Raw genomic sequence first — 20,917 nt, forward strand, 5'->3', positions numbered from 1 at the left:
CTGTAGCGAACCATCCATGAGTTTTGGCTCCAATGTTCTGTTTTTTTCTCTTTGCCTCCATCCCAAATGGGGGAAAGGAAAAGAATCACACAGAAATTAACATGGCTTCTAGTTACAAATTCTGGTATTAGGCATTTCTAGGGATGAGTAACTAAAATGAGGGTCACTAAGGTTTTTTTAATTAATTATAGCTTTCTCAGAGAATATTAGAAGTGAGAGGGACCTTAGACGCCATCTGTCCAAGCGCAGGTCTGAGGAGATAAGGAGGTGGAGACCCTCAGGGAGGTTAGCAGCACGGCCGTGACTAGACCCCAGGTGTGCGGGCTTAAGGCTGGACCGCAGCTGGGACAGCCCAGCAAGCGAAACGTGTTGGCCTTGTAGCAGGTGTCTGGGAAGTTGGGCTTGCTGTCTAGGTCCGGGATCTCATTAAAGGCGCAGGCTTTCTGTATGAGGAAGACACCATTGATGGCCTGTCTGGCAGCCACCCTTCACCTTCTTACGAAGAGAACCCCCGATTTAGTGCCCTCTCCAGTGAGCTGCAGGTTCTTCCGGCTACAGTCCTAAGAGGTAACTGCTGGTTGGTCCAAGCCAGTCTTTGTGATCTTGTTACCCTTGCTACGGAACTGGTTTAGTCATGGGCGTGGGACGCAATTCAAGCCAGTGAGGCATAGGGGGCAGTCCATGCAACAAGGGAAATAGACAGGAACATGTGTTTCTCTGGACACTGTCATCTATGTGTGATGGCTGTAGCAGCTGTCTGAGGGCAGGGAGGGGCGTCAGCCTGCAGACAAGCCGAGGATGGCAGTGAGAAAAGATGGAGAAGGGTCCTGGATGAAGCCACGGAGCCCCTGAATTAGCCAGTCCCAGAAACGCTCCTCCTAAGGGTTTCTTGTCAGACATTCATTTCCTCCCTTACTGTGTTTTTGCTTTTTTCAGTTGTAGGTCCTCGTTCCCTGCCACCAGACCCAATCTATCTGCTGTGCTCTGTTACACAGCCTTTTAAAGGCCCTCTTGAACAGCACTCCCTGCAGAAACACCTGAATAATACTTCACATGTTTGCCCTGAGAGCCCTTAACTGAGGACCAAGCCAGCCTGGCTGATGCCCACACACAAGATCACAGCTTGAGCGGGTACCACCACGAGTCTCTGTCTCTGATGCTGTCATTTGGTTTCCATGAAAATCCCTCGTGCTCATCATCCTTAAATCTTGCATTCCTTGGTGAGCTACAAATGAAACACCGCATCCTGCCGACATTCAGAAGCTTACTCTATTTGCTTTAAATACAGAGAGAAGTGGAAATCGGTTTATTCAGACGGAGATTACATTAGAAGGAGGATTTGCAGGAGCCAGACACCATTCTAGACTAAGATGGGGGTGCTGCCCTTCTCTCTGGGCATCACCAGCCTCCCTGGGGAGCTTCCTTTGACCTGGTTCAAGATCACAGCTGTCTGGAGCTCTGCACTGAAGCAGCCAGATTTACGGAACTAGAAGAGGAGGCTTGTGGGAAGCAGTGTTGGAAAGCTCATTTGCGGTGTCATCTTGGACATTCCTGTCCTGGGGAGACAGACTAGCTAATCTCTCGGGTTCCTTCCCAATCATTTTATAATCCCTTGAAATAGCAGATGAGTAATGTGAGTTAAGGATGCTGGTCAGCTGGAGGAATTTCTGTTTGTTTGGGCTACCGTGTTGGAAGAAGTATTAGAGTTACTAAAAATTAAAGACTGGTGTTAGGCTATATTTACTGAGCACTTGCTACATGCTGGGCACTGTGCTAAGAACATTACAAGCATTTTCTCGTTTAGCCCAGTGCTTATGAGCTCAGCACTGTTATTACTCACTTAACCCAGAGAGGCAGCTGAGGCTCAGAGAGGTTAAGTAACTTCCCCAAGGTCACACAGCCAGCAAGCAGAGGAGAAAAAATGTCCATCTGAGTCTGTCCAATTCTAAAGCCTACACAACATTCTGCCTGAAGTGGCAAAAATTGTGTAAATGTGCCTGAGTCCAGAAGGCTGATCATTTACCCCACTTGCTGGAAAAGTCTGGCTCCTGAGAAAATACAAGTTAGCGTTAGGAGCCCAAGATCTGGGTTTCAGATTCTCTCCTCCAGTAACTTAAGTAAGTCATTTAACCTCTCTGCTTTGCCTTCTGTGAAGTGGACATATGATACCTGACTCTCCTATTTTATAGGTTTATTGTGAGACTCAGAGGAGGGACTTGAAAAGAAAAAAACTTTGAAAAATTTTCAAGTACCATACAAATTCAAGAGTCTGTTACTATAAAAGTAGTCAAGTAAGGACAAAAAAATGGATTAATTGGACGACAAAATTAGAAGTGTTTTTGCAGCAAACAATACCATCCACAAAGGGAAAAGATAGCTCACACACAGGGAGAAAATATTTTCAAATTGTATAAGGGACTTTTATCCAGATTACATAAAGAACTGTTACCACTCAACAACAACAACAAAAAAAAAAATTTTAAGGACAAATGATTTAAATAGACGTTGTCCAAAGAAGACATACACATGGCCAACAAGCACATGAAAAGCTGTTCATTATTAGGCAAATGCAAATCAGAGTCGCAGTGAGCTCCCACTTCACGCCCACCACTATGGCTAGAGGCAAAGAGACAGCCGATAACAAGTGTTGGTGAGCCCGAGCGTGTGGAGAAATTAGAACTCTCTCATGCACTCCTGGCAGGAAGGCAAAATGGTACAACTGCTTTGGAAAGCAATCTGACCGTTCTTTGAAAGATTGAGGACCCAGCCATTCCACATGTAGGTACCTATCTGAGAGAAATGAAAATGTATGCTCACACCAGACTTGTACACGAATGTACGTATTCATCGTAACCCAAAAATGAGAACTCATTGTTCATCCACTGATGAATGAATAGATAAAACATGACCTATCCATGCAATGGAAAACTGTCCAACCATGAGATTGTGCTAATACATGCTGCATTGTGGCTAAGCCTTAAAAACATTACGCCAGCTGAAAGGAGCCAGTCACAGAAGACCACGTGCCGTATGCTTCCATTGATATGAAATGTCTAGAACAGGCAAACTCATAGTAACAGAAAGTAGATCAGTGGTTGCTTAGGAGCAGGGGAGCTTGGGGTGGAGGAAATTGTGATTAACTACTGATGGATAAAGGATTTCTTTTCAAGGGGATAAAAATATTCTACAATTAGATTGTGATGACGGTTATATAACCCTGGGAATATATTAAAACACACTGAATTATAGATTTTAAATGCGTGAGTTGTGTGGCATGCAAATTATATCTCAATGAAACTGTTAAAAAAAAAAAGTCAAGGAGTTCAGATAAATTTTTATTACCAAGTGGATTATAGAGTTCCCATGAAGGCGCTGTCTAAAGGCCTCCTTGAACTGAAAGTATATATAAGTAAATTTAAGAACATGGTGGCAGGATCTCTAATGGGTTGGTTATTGCTTTAAAATACTCAGTTTGCTTGATGGTGAAGAGTGCCCCTCCCAGTGGAACCTCTTTCTTCCAGGACTGTCACCCCGAGGCGTGGAACTCAGTAGGGTGCAATAGGTCTCACCTGGCCCTACAATGTGACTTAATTTTAGAAGTGGTCCCTGACCCAGCCACCCCCAAGGGCAGGGTGAGATGGATGCTCAAGGTAACATGAAATTATGGATAGCCCAGAATCTCTCAGCATTTGATTGTAGACCAGGTGGCTTAAAAGAGATTGATGGAATAGGGAGGCTCCGTGTCCACATCCAACAGCTGCAGGGTCAGGGACAAACACGCTGAGGGAGTCAGAGAGCTGACCTTGTCTTGTGAGCAGGTCACATGACACCGCGGAGGTCGTTCATCTGGGGTGGCAGCTGGGGTGTGTTGTCCGCATCCGGCATCCGGCTCACTCGGTCTCTCAGGGACCAGTTCTGTTGCATTTCACACACCCTGTCCCCGCACGCTCCCAGCCAGAGGACCTTCCCCTCGCCCATGTGTGGGCTCGCTGCCCGGGGAGCCGCTGTGCTAGCTTTCTGGCAGTTCAGCCAGGCCCTCCAGAGTCGTCGCCACCTTGCAGCTTCCGTCCCAATTGTCAAGTGAAGGATGCTGAATTCCCTGCTTTGAAATGCTGTCTCAGCCAGGGAGGACTTTTCGACTCAGCATCACTGGTGGGACCACCCACCTGATGGATAGGGAAGCAGGTGTGCATCACCGGAAGGCAGCTGCTTCTTGGCACAGCCTCTCAAACAGTGCCCAGGGTTGGGATGGAAATGCAGCTCACACTGGTCTTGCTTAGCTGTGTGGTGCAGAGACAGCCTGGCCAAACCAGTGCAGGGTTTTCAGAGACGCATTCCACAAGGGGGCAAGCTGAACATCCTCCAAGACCCTGACCCATCAGGGCTCCCAGCTTAAATCCTGTCCATCACACAGACGAGATGTGCAGGTGTTTCCCTGCTTCCTAGGGATCCATGCAGACCTGTCCCCGCCCCCTAGGACCACTTCCATCTGAAGAAGGTACCAGAGGGTTCCACCCAGTCAAAGCCTTCAGTCTAGAGAAAATAGCTGGATAGGGGAATGTTCTCTGATGGGCCTTTATTTTAAAAAATTCATTAAATGTTAATTTAGAAACAAAAAATATCAAGTCCAGGAATATTTGGGAACCAATGAATATCTGTACATTATTGTATTTTTTCCTTTATTTGTGCAATGTCTTCCTCTTTGCTTGGGTCACATGGGGTCTTTATTCAGCCGAAAGTAGAACTTTGTTCCAAATGTAACTCAGAATTACAGGCAATAACTTTGTCTGTCTTGGTTCATCTGGAAGAGAATATTCTTCACCCATCCCAGAAGAGAGTATCTGATAAATCCAAAAGCAAGGCTGACCCCAGAACTAAAGAATTTATACTTCTTAGCAAATACCATTAGTCAGGCAATAATGCTATAAACTAGGGAGTCCTAAAAGGATGTTCTGGTGCTTTTCAAGCAGACTCCTCAAACCATGGCCCCCATCTAAACTCGGGGAGCAGAGCATCAGACAGATGGTTTAAAATTAATCACTTACTGTCATCTATGACATTTGTGCCATAAAGGATAGAAATCCAGAAAATCACAAGTGCCCCATGAGGTGACATCTGCACTCTCTGGTGTCTGAAATTGACAATCAAGCCTCGTGTTCCAAAGCTTTTCAGAAAATTGGAATTGGGGCATTAGTTCTTCACTCCGTGATAGAACTATGTAAATGGCCCAATTGGCTGATCGGAAGGATTTCTGGACTCTTTGGTTTGTAACAGAGAGGATTCCGTGTGCTACAGTGGCATCATCAGTGGAATATGGGGCATAATTGATGTCCAAGTTTACAGACTTCCTATGTGACTGAGTTTCCTGCTAAATATGGCAGGTTCTGTTGACTTTTATCCTCCATCAAGACCAGCAGGTTTCAGAGACCTCAGGGTACGCACCGTGCTGAATAAGTCTTCCTCGTGACCTGAATCCTTTCCCCAAGCCAGTCCCTACTCCCTGCTAGTTTGCTGCCCCTTTCTTCTCACCTTTAAATTAAAAAACACTCTACATAAATCAAAATTTAATTCTAAAATATGTTTTAAGAAACAGGAAAACAGAGAAATCAAACAGTAAACAAAAACTAAAATGGCAGATTTAAGCTCTAACCATATCAATAATCATATTAAATGTAAAAGGCCTCTATTTACCAATAAAAGACAGAGATTGGCAGAGAGGATTAAAAAAAAAACATAATCCAACCAAAGGTTGTCTACAAGAAACTCAATTCAAATATAATGATACAAGTAGGTTCAAAGCAAAAGAATGAAAAAAATACACCATGAAAACTGATTTAAAAAAAGGAAAGCCAGAGTGACTATATTACTATCAAATAAAGTAGACTTAATAGCAAAGAAAATTACGAGGGACATTACATAATGACAAAAGAGTCAAACCATCACGAAGACATACCATTCGTAAGTGTTGCAGGCACCAAACGACACAGCTGTAAAATATGTGAACCAAAAATTGATAACATAGTTTGGCAGGTTTTTTTGAAAAAAAAAACCTAAACATATGCTTATAATACAACCCAGAAATCATACTCCTTGGCATTCGCCCCAGAGAAATGAACACATACATGCTCACAAAAACTCATAGACAAATGTTCATAGCAGCCTTGTTTGTAATGGCCAAAACCCAGAAACAACTGCAATGTCCCTCAGTGGATGAGTGGCTGAATTATGGATGAATGGTTAAACAGCCATACCACAGAATTAATCACAAGTTACAAGCTATTGATATACCCAACAGCTTGGATGGATCTCAAGGCATTATGTGGACTGAAAAATAGCCCAGCTCAGAAGGATCTACACTGTGATATTTAAATTATATCTCAATAAATCTCACTTTAAAAAGGATTCATACTGTATGATGCCATTTATATAACATTCTTAAAATGACAAAATTTTATGGATGAAAAACAGATTTGTGGTTCCCAGGGGTGAAGGATGGTGAGGGACTGGGAAGTAATTTTGATTCCAAAGGTGTATCATGAGGGAGATCCTTGTGCTGACAGAGCAGTTCTCTATCTTGATCGTGGTGGTGGTTACATGAATCTACAAGTGTGATAAAATGACAGAATGATACGCACCTTGTACGACTGTCCATTTTCTGGCTTTGATATTACAGTATACTTACGTAAGATGTAGCTGTGGGAGTGCTGGGTAAGGATTACATGGGACAGCTCTGCTGTTTTTGTAACTTTGGATGAGTCTGTAATTATTTCAAAAAGATGATTTAAATGTTTAAATAAGTGGGCTGAGAGAGTACATACGTTTGGCTAACCTCTTGTTTGTCCCCGCTAATCTGAATCCCTGAGAGAGGTGAAACTCCTGGTGGTGGTCTCTCTGTGTCTCTTTTCAGTGGGACCATCTTCATCTTTCAGGAAGTGTAAGAACAGGACATTAGACTAGGGGCGTCCCACGGACCTTACCTGACCTGTAGAAGCATCTCATTGCTGAAATAGAATGAAACTTTTCAGTGTTAAAAATTCTCAAATTAGTTACTAGCATGTTAAAATCAGGAGATCGGATATAAAGTTCAGGATGTGGGGCCTCCTCTGAAAGAAAGGGAAGGATTTGGTAGTGTGGGGCTTTCATTTCCACGTGGCAGAGATCTGCTTTCCAGCTTAACACTTCCCTGCTGGGGAGCCAAGGGTCCACTCTCATTTATCATCATGTGTTAGGCATTCGCTGTTCTTGTACCTGGACATTTCACTCATTTATGCTCCTTGCCTGGCTTGTAGGTTTCGGATTTTCAACCGGTAACGTCAGTGGTAGCTTTCTAAAGTTATCCATTTTACGAAATCTTCGGCAACCCCGAGGCAACAGAAAAACTACACATGTGAATGTAAGAACATCGCATAGGCTATTTCACAGTATAATCATATACACTGACTTATTATTTTTCTTTTATTCTTTCAATCAGTATTTGTTGACTGTGCCGTATCCTCTGCAGCTCTGGGGATACAGGGCAAAGTAGATACTTCCTACCCTTAACATGATAACAGCTACAAAAGAAAAATGGATGGTGTGCTAAGGGGCTCAGGGGAAAACATCAGCTGTGCCTGGGGGCATTGAGAAACACTTTACAGAACAGGTTGCGTCTCAGTCCCAGAGAGCAAGTTGGAGGTAACGAGGAGAAGGAAGGGCTTTCTGGCACAGAAAATAGCACGTGCAGAGGCACCTAGATTGTCCAAACAATGAGATGTTTATTATGGCCGAGCTTTAGTGAAGGAACCATTGAGGTATCACTGGAGGGCTGACTGAGGCCAGACCATGGGGAGCTTCAAAAGCCATGCTGGATGGAAGAGGTGTTCCTGGAGGTATTACAGAGCACACAAAAGATTTTAGTACAAGACCCACCGTCCTATCAGTTTTGTATTTTGGAAGATAATTCCAGCAACAGTGACCTTCCTTGGGCCAGCTTGTCCGTTTTCACGTCTCATAATGTGGTTATAGTTTGAGATCAATGAATAGCGATGAAGATGCCATCAATCAAAGAGTACCATTGCCAGGGCACCAATTATGGTTTAGAAGTCAAGCATTTGTTGAGTTCATACGGAGTGCTGAGTGAGAAAGAGCTGTAACTTCTTCTAAAATGTTATTTGGTCCATCCCAGTGGATTCAGTCTGCAGGATGCAGAGGCCCTGTGCTGGGCATCACAGCCGTCCACACAGTGCCAACCAGGCACAGAGCCTGCCTCCAAGTTCCTTGTTAGCTCAGAGCTTGTGGACAACTTTGGACATGTATCCAGGCCCCACAGTACACTTGGCAGGAGCACCCATGACTGTGAGATCCAGGATTTGTCATTTTGGTTCCAGATCTTCTCTTTTACTGTCTGTATTCAAACTCAACCCAGGCCAGGTTCAGAAAAGCACACATCACTGCAGCCAAAGGAAGGGACAGAGCAAACAGCTCATTTAGAATAAAGCTGGGTCTCTCTCAAAAGTGTATTTGGCCTCGACCACTCACAAAATCAGCAAAATATTTCACAAAATCAAATCATGATACAAAAAGTAAATAAGCCATCCAAGAGAGAACTGGGCTTAAATTATATAGCAGATGAAATGTAGAGCACGTTTAAAGACAGAGCCTCTGAAAGGAAGAGGTGTTGAAATTGGGAAAGTCCAAGAGGTGCTGAAATCCCCTTAAGGGTTTTTTTCAATAGAAAAGAGAAATTGTAACCTTTTTGAAAGGCTAAATCTTTTTTTCTTCAACTCATTAACCGAGTGATAGATTTTTCTTCTATGGATTTTTTTCATTTGGTAATCGCATGTGAACACCTATTGTGTCCCAGGCACGGTGCTAAGTTTGGGGACACAGAGACTTTCATTCCATGATCTCAATCACGTTTTCATGTTCACAGACTTGGTGGCACCATGTTGCTGAAATGGCAGAGGGTACAGAAACTGTTCCTAAAAATTGTCCAGTGCTGTCTCATCACGTCAATCAATTCTTGTTATCATTTCAGAAAATAAAAAGTTACTTGTTAAATTAAGTTTCAAAAAGTGTTAATGTCTTCGGTATGGAAACATGACAGCTGGTTGGCACACTAAATAAAATTTTCAGAAAGATGGGTGTAGCTCCGTGGTAGGGCATGTGCTTAGCATGCACGAAGTCCTGGGGGTCCATCTCCAGTCCCTCCATTAAAAAAGAAAAAAAAACCTTTTTCAGTTTGCAGTTTAAAATACATAGAGTAAAGTCTTCTTCCAGGGAGGTCTGTCCAGTGTGTTTTTTTCCATCTTCTTGATTCCATGATTCCAAAGAGCCTGGCTTAACTGAGCCCATTCTGCGCTTGGTGCTTCTGCAGGGACAAGCATCCCCGGCTTCTTTACTCTGCCACCCGAGCTGCTGAGCCAAAGCACCTGCCCGCACGCACGGCAAGAGTGGGTATCATGCTGAGCCCAGAATGACCAGCTGTCCCCCAAAGACCCATAAGAAGGGTAGTTAATGGAGCAGGCTTTGTGGAGGGAGGGGTGGTTAACTCCATCCCACAACTGGAGCCACCAGAGCCCTTCAGGCCAGCCTGTCCCCCATCCTGGACATGGATTGTTTCCCGGGACACGGTCTCGTCTCTGCTCGGACCATTGAAATGCGAATGGGTTCCGTCCTGGCCCCAGAGTCACCAAGAGCCACACGGCCCTTAAAGGCAGAGCGTGAAAAAAAAACCTAAAATTCTTGGCTCTCTCAACCGTTTCAAAAACAAATAATAGTTACGCCAGTAAAACTGTCATCTGAAGTGAATTTCCTAATTTAAGGAAGGAAAACGTAAAAGTATGAGGCTTTCCTGCCAATCAGATCAGAGATCCTGTCTCCTTGGGCTGGTGTGTCTGTCCCTGTAGGACAGCCGTCATGGAAGGAAGGCAGCTCGGGCACTGTTTAATGGACATTTTCCCCGAAATGAAAGTGCCGCTTTTCAGAAGACCGCCACTTTGTCACGCAAGCCCCGGGAACTCCGCGCACGTCGCAGCTTCTGCTGCAAACACAGCCCCCAGGTGCACGCAGCCCCCACAACCCGTGTCCTTTGCTGTTTGAATTAAAGCCAGAGAATGTACCGCTCGGTGATCAAAGCCTTTGACCGTCGTATGAAACCAATCAAAATGCTCTTTATTTATCTGAATTTCCCAGTCTTCAGCAAATGTCATTCCAGAGCATGCCTGGGAGACTTTCTCCACCATGTGTTGTTTGGCGTTTTGGTTTGTGTTTGTTTGGGTTTTGGTGTGTTTTCGTTTGTTTGTTGGAATTTTCCCCGTGTTTGGAGGCCGTGCTGACAAACAAGTAACCTAGATCCCAGACGTTCATGTTCAGTCAGAATCCAATAGCCCCCCCCTTTTTTTAAATGACTCCATTGATAATTTCCACTCAGCCAATAGGAAAAGATGGACTTTAGTTCATAAGGGACGAGAGAAATATTACAACTCTTGGATCCCTGACCTTCCCTTCCCAGCCCATCTAAGGATCCAGAGTTCCCCACTCAACACCAGAGGAAACAGCAGGCTGGAAAGGGAGCCGTCACAGTGCCGGCCAGGCATAAAGGTGCAGGTGTTGTCTGACGTTGAGGAGGTTTGTCAGACAGTAGGGATGGACCGTGACATTGGCGGAAGAAATCAAAACCACTAGGGAAGGTTATGTTCCAACCCTATTTTTCCCTGAACTTGCAGTTCAAAAAGGTGCTTTTATTTTCAGGTATACCCTGCAAGATAGCTTCTTGTCTTATCATTCTTCTGGGAGAAGCCAGGTTCCAATGAGTTGTAACCAACCCCCCTCCCCCGCCCCCACACTGAGGATTTATGAGGCTCTGTCCTTGGGCAAAGCATTTGTCAAAGATTGAAGGGGCGGGTGAAAAGGGCCCTTTACCTTGTCCTGGTTGCTTTGCACTTGAGGCCATAAACTCTCCCCCGGCCCCTGGCCTTCACTTGTATCCAGTCCTGTTGAAGCAGTGGTCACAACGGGAAGGGGCCAGCCAGGACCTGCTGACTCGACGTTAAAAAAAAAGGCGATCGGTGCATTTTCTGGGTTTCGAGTTTGACCGCCAAAGAACAGAGTCAGGTGTGTTTCAATGCAGTTAATAAAGGACTTGGAAGATGTTGACTAGGACGTGAGTACCGAAACTTTCTTTTTGGCTCACTGTTTTGGGTGGATGTGTATTGTTTGGATTTTTAGGGTGAGTTAATTGCCCTTAGACGTGTCCCATTTTTCCTGTTCTCTTTGTGTATAGAATTGGACTGCGTAACTTTCTGGCAAGTTTCAGCATGGATGTGAACCTCAAGTATAATTTGGAATGGTATTGCTAGAAGCCAGTGTACTGGAGTTGAATGTTAAAGTCTAGAATGTATTAAAAAATGTGTGAGTGATGGAGCTTCAGTTCTTTAATAAAGAGCTCAAAGGAAAATGACTGTTTATGCAGAAGCTGGCCTGTAAAGATGACAGCATTCAACTCTAAGGGCAAGAAGAGGTGGGAAGCAAGCCTAACTGTGGGTCCCGTGGTTTCTGGAACCTTCCGGCAGGCTGTGAAAGCACAGAGCAGGACAGTGTGCACTTCCTCGTGGCCCACTTCCTAAAGCAAAGCAAATGGACCATTTCATTCTCCACAAAATGTTTCAGGCATTTTGGATTTCCGTTCGTTTGGGTAGATGATTGGAATCGGGGATGCTCTTGAAAAGCCAGCCTCAGAAACAGCCACAAAGTAGAAACAGGCCTTCTGAAATCACCCCACCGTCCCTTCTCAAACGGGCATACAAAGAACTGGTGCCCGAGTGGCACCCACTTTCCCTCCAGCTGTATCTTTCTGTGTACTTTTTCTTAACCATTGGGCTGCTTTGACCTTGGCGATGGCTCTGCGAGGTCCAGGTGAGCTGACAGCCATGCAGGCTGTGTGCTGCCTCCTCTCCTTCGGCTGAACGACAGCTCGGTCGTGGTGTGTCCGTGTTTGCTCACTTGGCTCTCCTCCCCTTTCCTTCCCGGGGCCTCGCGGGCTGGCAGCGCCGGGGCCCAGCAGGCCAGCGGCAGGGCCTCCGTGCCTTCCAGCAAGGGTAGCAGCAGCGGCAGCAGCAGCAGCGGGAGCAGCTCCTCCAGCGACTCGGAGAGCAGCTCGGGGTCCGACTCGGAGACCGAGAGCAGTTCCAGCGAGAGTGAGGGCAGCAAGCCCCCCCACTACTCCAGCCCCGAGGTAAGAGCGCGCGGGCCTCTGGGTGCCTCCCCGGCCCCCTTCTCCCCCGGGTGTGCAGTAAATCCTCCTCCGAGTCGTGCTTCCCACACCTCCCGCTCCCCCGGCCTCCCTGCTGTGACACTCGCCTGTGAGCTGTGACCCCTCTAGCCCACCACCCCCTGGCAGCCTGCCAGGGTTTGTTGGGGCCCATTTCTCCTACCCCCTCCCTCCTCGCCGTTCTCCTAATTGCAAAGCTTCCTTTGAACTACAGAAACGTCGTCTTTTATTGTCCAAAAATCTTGATCTTGACTTCCAGAACTTTCCAAGTATGCTGTAAACATCACTGACTGGAGCCTGTGGGTCGGGTCTCCCTGAGGGTCAGCCGAGGCAGTAACCAGACGGGGCAGCTCCCCACCTGGGAAGTGTGAACGCCCGTAAATCACAGGGAAAGGAGTTCTGTGGATTAGACACGGTTAGACTATTACCTCTTTGCAGTTTGTCACGGATCAGAAGAACAAGGGCTACAAATATTAATAAAACCTTCTTCACTGTGTTTTCTTTGTGAAAATATAAAAAGAAAAATTAGCATCAACGTACAAATAACAATGAAACCTTTTATAGCAGAGTATCTGTGTGGAGATTTAGGAGCCTCATATAAAAATATTGTAAGATACCAATAAAAACCATTGCCCTCTCTACTTTAAAGGGGAAAGGGGAAAATTAAATAGTAATTCAGAGCATGGATTCTTGAGAGAGGGCTGAGAGCAAACTTCTCAAGTCCCTGGATCCATAAGCAAGGGTAGGCTTTGATTTCTATAGAAGGAATAAAATACACTTCTTGTGTGTATGAGAATTTGATGTGGTGGGGAGGGTGTAGCTCGGTAGAGCACGTGCTTAGCATGTGCAAGGTCCTGGGTTCCATAGCCAGTACATCCATTTAAACAAATAAACCTAATTACCTCCCCACCCCCAAAATTTTAAAAATTAAAAAAAAAAATTTTAAGATTTTGACATTACTGTGGATCATAGTATTTAATTTTTTACCTACAACCCTCTGTACCACTTTGGGGCTCCAATTTCTAAGTAGGCTCTGAAATGAAACCGAACCCACTTATGCAAACCGTGGCTGGGAGGAGGGGAGGCGGGGCGCGTCTGCGGGCCAGCAAGACGCACGTTTCCTGCTTGTGTACCTGCGTCTTAGGACGTGTCACACCCGTGCACGTGATCACACCTGGAAGCACTTGCGACTTTATCCCAAGTTCCTAGAGTGGCTCTTAAATTCAGGTTTTCTCCTTTCCGGTCTCCTCCCAGGAGGCTGAGACTTTTTGCAGGAGAATCGAGAAACTAGGGAAGTTGTCATTCTTTCCCCACGGTCCTTGTTTCTTCTTCAGCCCTTTCTGCTTGGCTCCAAGAGCTCCCCGTTCCTCCTGAAATAATTCGTCTCCATCTCTCCTGTGTTTTCCTCTCCTTTCCATGGGGCTCACTCCTCACCCCCATAATTCATTCTCTCTCTCTCTCTCTCTCTCTCTCTCAGGCCCTTAGCAACATTAACCTATAAAAGCCATATGTTGATATAACCCTGACTTTTCCCAGGAACTAAATTATTATTCCTTCTCCGTAATTTCATCCCTCCATCCATTCATTCCCTCATTCAGTTTCATTCGACAAACATTTCTTGAGCCTCTGCCCCAGATGCGACGCTTGGCTCTGGGAGATGGCAGTGCTTTGACAGAACAGGTCCCTGTCTTCATAGAGCTGATGTTCCAACTTGAATAATTTGAAACAAACAAACAAAAAATACAGCAGTTAAATAAAACAGAGTTAACCAGCCTTCTTCAGAGCCAGCTGTATGCTCTAATTTGTTTAAAAACTCCAGAATATTTAGTAGAAAGAACTGGGTTCCAGAGACATCTCAAGAGCCAAGGGGGACAGTGGCGGTGGATCCAAAGGGTTAGGGCCTTTGACTGCTACTCCTCCTCCCGCCCTAAGCCCAAGCGCTTCTTTGTGACTTTGAAGGTTAAATTCAGGAATGTTGAGTTTTATTTGCACACTGAAACGTGACTTCTGGAGTTCCTAGAAGAGGCGGAAACCCAGCCTCCGAGAAGTACAGTTATAAAAGGCTTTAAGCAGATTCTTTCTTTCTGAATGTCACTGAGATAATTACAGAGCCTTGAGCATCTTGGGGATAAAAGGAAGCGCTTGTCACATCTTCCAGCAGCCATCAGAGGCCCCTAGCTAAGAAGGAGAGGGTTGAAGTTGAAGTTGCCTGAGACCACGCATAGTTTTCACCTCCTGGCTTCTCTATGCAGAGGGAGACCAGAAGGGGTAAGGGATGGTGCACACAGCACGTGACTTCCCTCTGCTGGAAAGGAAGGTATTCGTTGGAATAAAAATAAGTTTTCCTTAAACATTTTCCCCAACATTAATACAGACACACACCCTCCAGAAATAAAGTACGTTTGCAGAAAGTCACAAAGAGAGGACACATTATCCAGCTGACCCTCCAGGGTGTCTCTGTTTTGCTCTGACCATGTTGGCCCAGGTCACCTTACAGAGAGCAATGAGACTCATTTTCCTGAACCCCACACGGCCATCCAGCTCTTCAGAGCCATGCAGCTCGCATCCCCCTGTGCAGACCCATTTGCACTGCTTTGGAGCAAAGCATTTCTGCCCCCACCCTTTCCTCTAACTGGCACCATCCCAACGTGACAGCAGACAGAGGCGCTCACGATGTTCCAAGGCACCTGCTCGGCTCTCCTGAGCTTCATCTGAGCTCTCGTTCGTGGCTGTGGTTGTAGAACACGGCTGTCTTTTACATGCATCGCCACAGTGTCACCCCGTGTCCGCAGCTGGCAGGGAAGAGGTGCTCTAACAGGACCTCCACCACTGCATATCCCCTCTATGTGGCCCGACGATTGCCAGCTTGTCCTCGGCCTAATTTTTTTTCATTTGAGTTGTACCTTCTTTCTTGGCCTGGTCCATCCTTTCATGCCAGAGTGCCATGGGGGAGAGCTTCTTGCCGCTCAGCTAGCATGTTTACACAGCATACAGAGCTCCTTAGACCGATGGCCCCCAACTAAAAGGTACCAGAGGGACAAAAAAAAGAGCCTGGTCACGTGATTTTGAGATCTGCCAGGAAAAAGGAGGTTTAACACATGTCGTGACCCTCCAGCATCACTCAGCTCTTAATATCGCTCACATCAACAGTGTTCTCCACTGTGGCGTTTCCCAAATTTATTTGACCGTGGAAACCTTTCTTCAGGGGGTAGATGAACTAAAAGCACATTTTTGGAAAATGCTGCCCTAGATCGTTCTTGAAAAATCAGCAGACACACGATGCAAGTGATTCTTTGATTCAGCCAGCTTCTCCTTCACTAGGCGTCTCACGGGCACACGGCAGTGGGCGTGAGGGAGGCTGCAGGGATACAGATGAAGTGGGCACTGAGCAAAGGATGCAGTGGGGGGCTCGTGCGTGAGGCAGGAAGGAGAGTCGTGGCTGGAAAGGCAAAGCCGTAGGCCAGCGAACCGACAGAAGCACCAGGCAGAAGCCCGCCAGACAGCTCAGGAAGCGGACCACCGCCAGCAGTGGGCCAGGGAACGAGCCCCGAGCCCTGAGGCCGCCCTTCTCTCCTGCCCCCTAACTCTTGGCTGTTTAAGCCTCCCCGGCCCCCGTTGTTTCATCCTCCAAAGGGCAGGTAAGCCTGCGCTGCCTCACCTGTGAGGCTGTGGTGAGGGATAAGCGAGACAAATGGAGTGTCAGCTCATTGCCCCTCGTCCTCGGTAGCAGCGGTCACAGCAAGCTGGCCCCTGATCGTTCTGGGGCCTGCGAGTGAGACGAACAAGCAGTGTTTGGCTTCATTGAAGAGACGAGACACAGATCCATGAAACAGATGCGGGCATCCAGACGGCACAGTTAAGGATCATAGGACAATGCAGAATAGGCCACAGAAAGATAATAACAGGTACAATTTGGAGCATTAGTGGTGTTTTCTCCAAAAATCAGTTCTAATTCTGTCATCTTAGGTTGAAGACTGACATTTCTCAAAAAAAAGAAAAGAAAAAGAAAAAAGAAAGCAAACAAACAAAAAGGGAGGTCCCCTTTCACGAGGCCACACCGGAGAGTAATGAGAGATTAGGCGGAGCAGCAGTGGAAAGAGGCTGGGCTTCAAGCCTAGACAAATTTGTGGGGCATCTCGGTGGTGCCTGGCAGCTCTGTGACGTTGGACAAGCCACTTAACCTCTCTGAGCCTCATAGACAAATTACCGGTGATAACATCTCTTTTCTATATGGATTAAATTAGATGATCCATACAAAGTGGGAGCACGTTGTAGGTGTCTGGCAGTGAAAAGATGCTTGCAAGGTAATGGATGCCTGAGCCGTCTGGATTTCGTTTAGGAGGCAGGAAGAGGGGGTCATTGTAGATTCCTGAGAAAAGGAATGTGATTTAGTGATGTGTTGAAAATGGGGGCTTCAGCCTGATTCTTCAGCTGTGAAACACAGGAAAAATGGCCCTAAAGCACATCGGGCAGTGGGCCCAAACCCAATTTATTAAATTCTCTCTTCACTGTTAAGGCTCCCTGCGGGAAGTTTTAGTGAGAGTCTGCCCGTGAGCTGCTGTGTTTTGGCTCTAGGCAGGCGTCTGTGTTCTTACGCAGGAGAGATGTGAGGCGGGGGAGGCCCAGGACGGTGGGGACAAGGGTGAGCTAGCATCAGACACGGTGGTGGGGCCTGTGAGAGTGGCAGGCTCTGCCACAAATGTGTGTCCCCTGCCCCAGCATGTGTCCCTTTCTTCAAGGCCTATCACTGGGCCCCATTTGTCTGGGGAGGCTGACACACATAAGCCACTGACCTGCTAGTGGACACATCATGAGAGAAATGAGAGTGTGGAGGAGACAACCTCAGAAGCCATCAATGTGTTTGCCACCAGATTAGCCCTCAGCCACACTCAGCTAGTCTCAGGGCAGGCTAGAGTGTCCCCTAGTCTCAGAGCAGGCGAAAGCATCCCCTGGGCAGAGGAGTGGCTCTGTGTCCCCCTTCCCCTGTTGCATCACTATTGCAGGATGGACCAGGTGTGCTCTGCATGTTCCATTTGATCCCTTTGTCTGGAGAAGCCAAATTAAAGCCAGGTCAGACTTTACCTATGACAACTCAGAGGCGCAAAAAAAGATTTATCATTTCTTCTCTTGCCTCTTGCTCCGGAGCCCTGGTCCTTTGGGTGGCATGCAAGCAAACAAAGCAGAAAGTCAAGTCCAAGTCTAGACTCCTTACCAGGGTCACCAGGGATTCCCCTCCCATACTTTATCCCAGGGGAAATCTCTCCATCCTCACAGCCCCAGGGGAAGGGCCTAGGATTCCCATGCTGGCCCCGACTGAAATGTCACTTTTGCTTCTCAGTCCCTGGACACCCTGTGCTGCTGTGCACTGAAGTGTAGTTGGTCTCCTCTGTTGTGGGGGAACCAGAAGGATGCCCATGGTCCCTGCCATCTAGTGCCTGGTGCCCACATCCTGTGGCCTCTTCATCTTGGCCCCAGGCCCCTCTGGCCCATTAAAGGCTTCCCATCTCCCTGAGCTGTGCCCCAGACTCCTCCAGATTCAGCCAGGACCCTTGTGTCTAAGATACTGCCCTCCCCACCCCTCCCCCTCCTCAGATCCTTGCTGCAGGTGGCTGGGCCCCAAATTCTGCTCAATCTTGATTTTCAAGCAGGCTTTTGGAAATTATTATGTTAAAAAAAAAAAAAAGTTTTTCTCCTGCAAGGGAAATTGACTTGCTCTGAGCTTGAACCAACCAAGTTTGAAATGCAAAGCTAAATCCTTCATCTTTATTCTAGGCTGGTATCTGTTCTCCTCCTGGAACCCTAGGAGCCATGAATTCAGAGGGTAGAGACCATAGGGAAGGGACACTACATCTCCTTCATTACTCAAAAAACTTGCCCCATTTCACATACAGTCATACATTGAAAACACTCCAGCCAAAGTTCTGCACTTATCAGTGCACTTCTTTTCTAGTAATAATCATAGATGCTGGGTGAATGGACTTTCATTAGAAATCAGCAACACTTACTCCCTGTAAAAGCATCAGTTCTTAAACTTTTTATGAGACTTGAATCCCTAGAGACACAAATGAAAACTATGGGTCTCTCCTCTCTCCAAAAAATGTGTCTACATAACATTTCGCATTCCGTTTCAGGGCCTTCATGGTCCCCCACCCCCACCTGGAGCTGATCTATGGGCTAGGGTTTAGAACGTGGAATGCCCATGATTTGCTCTAAGTTAGCAAAAACTGCTTGCAGGAAAGGTTTCTGTTGTTACCTTCTTGTCTGAAACATTTCGGGCAAAGTGTGAATGGAAGCAGGCTGAGGACAGACAAACCAGGTCCAGCTGTCAAAGCGTTTAGGGCACACACAGGTAATTCTTTGGGAGTATAGGTTCCACTTAGCCACTCCCTTTTCTAATTCCCTCCAAATTTTAAGTCCCAGGGAAAAAGAGAGCTAATCCTCAGGTTCTCCAGAATACTCCCCAGTTAACTTTACTGGGCTCTCAAGTTAATGTATGTTTGTGTAAATATTTAAAATGTACATTGTATCACACTCAAAGATGCTGGAAACGGGTCCTAATGGAACACAGTGCATCCCCTTATTTTTCCAATAGGGCCTCGAACTACGTGTGGGCGTTTCAGTGTAGGGGGCCAGGAAGGGGACAGCACCCCTGCGTCCTGTGCAGTCGATGCTGCCACACACACCTACTGCTTCCATTCTCCCTTGTTTCCAGCACATCCGTCTTCTGCTCACACACCTAGAAGAATTAAGTCAGGATAAAATAGCCAGGCCCTTTTGAGGTGAGCCGGTCATAAAAGATGTTCTGTTTGTTGCTGGTTTTCTGCTTCTAGGCCGAACCAGCGTCCTCCAACAAGTGGCAGCTGGATAAATGGCTAAACAAAGTTAATCCCCACAAGCCTCCTATTCTGATCCAAAACGAAAGCCACGGGCCGGAGAGCAACCAGTACTACACCGCGGCGAAGGACGAAGCGCCCGACTGTGGGAAGCTTCCCGAAGTCTGCCCGCCCAGCCTGAGGGAGAAGGACATCAAGAGCGCCTGCAAGGAGGAGCAGCGGCCGAGGACCGCGAACAAGGCCCCAGGGAGCAAAGGCGTGAAGCAGAAGTCCCCGCCCGCGGCCGCGGCCGTGGCCCTGCCCGCCGCCGCGCCGCCGCCCGCGGGGCCCGGGGCGCCCGCCGAGAGCGCGCCTGCGCCCGCCCGGAGGTCCGCGGGCAAGAAGCCCACCCGGCGCACCGAGAGGACCTCGGCCGGCGACGGCGCCGGCGGCCACCGGCCCGAGGAGCCCGCCGCCCCCGACGCGCTGGGCGCCAGCGCGGGGCTCCCCCCCGAGCCCCCCAAGCCCAGGCCCTGCGGCAACAGCAGGACGAGCCACCGCAAGGAGCTGCGCTCGTCCGTGACCTGCGAGAAGCGCCGCACGCGGGGGCTAAGCCGGATCGTCCCCAAATCCAAGGAGTTCATCGAGACCGAGTCGTCGTCGTCGTCCTCCTCCTCGGACTCGGACCTGGAGTCGGAGCAGGAGGACTACCCTCTGTCCAAGGCGCAGGCCGTGGCCGCCGCCGCCGCCGCCGGGAGCGACCAGAGGCTCAAGGAGGCCGCCAACAGCGTCGGCAGCGGCGGCCCCCGCGCCCCCGTGGGCTCCATCAACGCCAGGACCACCAGCGACATCGCCAAGGAGCTGGAGGAGCAGTTCTACACGCTGGTCCCCTTCGGCCGCAACGAACTTCTCTCCCCCTTGAAGGACAGTGACGAGGTCAGGTCTCTCTGGGTCAAAATTGACCTGACCCTCCTGTCCAGGGTCCCAGAACACCTGCCCCAAGAGCCGGGGGTCTTGAGCGCTCCTGCGGCCAAGGACTCTGAGAGCGCCCCGCTGAGCCACGCATCAGACGCGCCAGCAGAAAAGGCTTTGCCAAAATCCAAGAGGAAACGCAAGGTAGGCCTGGGAACACCAGGGGCTAAGGGCGGGGCTGGGGGGGCGGCGCTCCCTGAACTTTGGGCCAGGTGGCGGGCACAGGGAGGCTGCTGGTGGGGGATGTACCTGAAGCAGGATGTACCTGAAACAGTCATAGAGTGTTTCATACACGCCAGAAACTCTTGTAAGTGCTTGACCTGTATTAAACTCAGTTAAATCCTTAGGACAGCCCAGTGAGGGAAGCACTGTTACTGTTCCCATGTTTTAGTTATCGACAGTTAAGGCCTTTCCCACTGCATGTGGAAGTGGGCAAACAGGAAATCTTCACTGAGTGTGTGCAGAGGGAGCTGGATGGGGGTGGGGGTTGGGCTTTGAGAAAAGGTAAACACGCTCATCATCTGGGAAATGCACATCAAAACCACAGTGAGATATCATCTCACAGCTGTCTAAATGGCTATCATCAAAAAGAACACAAATAACAAATGTTGGTGAGGTTGTGGAGAAAAGGGAACCATTGTATGTGTAAGTGTGTGTGTGTGTGTGTATATATATATATATATATACATACAATGGAATACCATTCATCCATAAAAAAGAATGAAATGTTGCCATTTGCAACAATATGGATGGACTTGGAGGGTATTATGTTAAGTGAAATGAGTCAGAAAGAGGGTAAATACTGTATGATATCATTGCTTATATGTGAAATCTAAAAAATACAACAAACTAGTGACTATAACGTAAAAGAAGCAGACTCCCA

General features: G+C 47.6%; 1 protein-coding gene across 6 annotated transcripts in view; it reads left to right on the forward strand.

Annotated features, from left to right (window-relative positions):
- Positions 1 to 20,917, forward strand: part of AFF3 (ALF transcription elongation factor 3) — a 493,384-nt gene that overhangs the window by 406,784 nt on the left and 65,683 nt on the right. For all 6 annotated transcript variants that reach the window (XR_010378788.1, XR_010378787.1, XM_064481854.1 and 3 more), the window contains 2 exons: positions 12,028 to 12,214; positions 19,081 to 20,178. Coding sequence is in view for 4 of the 6 variants with exons in the window: in XM_064481854.1 (XP_064337924.1) it covers positions 12,028 to 12,214; positions 19,081 to 20,178 (1,285 nt within the window). In the remaining 2 variants the exon portion in view is untranslated. The remainder of the gene's footprint in view (positions 1 to 12,027; positions 12,215 to 19,080; positions 20,179 to 20,917) is intronic.

Source organism: Camelus dromedarius, chromosome 33 (assembly GCF_036321535.1).
Source record: "Camelus dromedarius isolate mCamDro1 chromosome 33, mCamDro1.pat, whole genome shotgun sequence".
Taxonomy (NCBI): Eukaryota; Metazoa; Chordata; class Mammalia; order Artiodactyla; family Camelidae; genus Camelus; species Camelus dromedarius.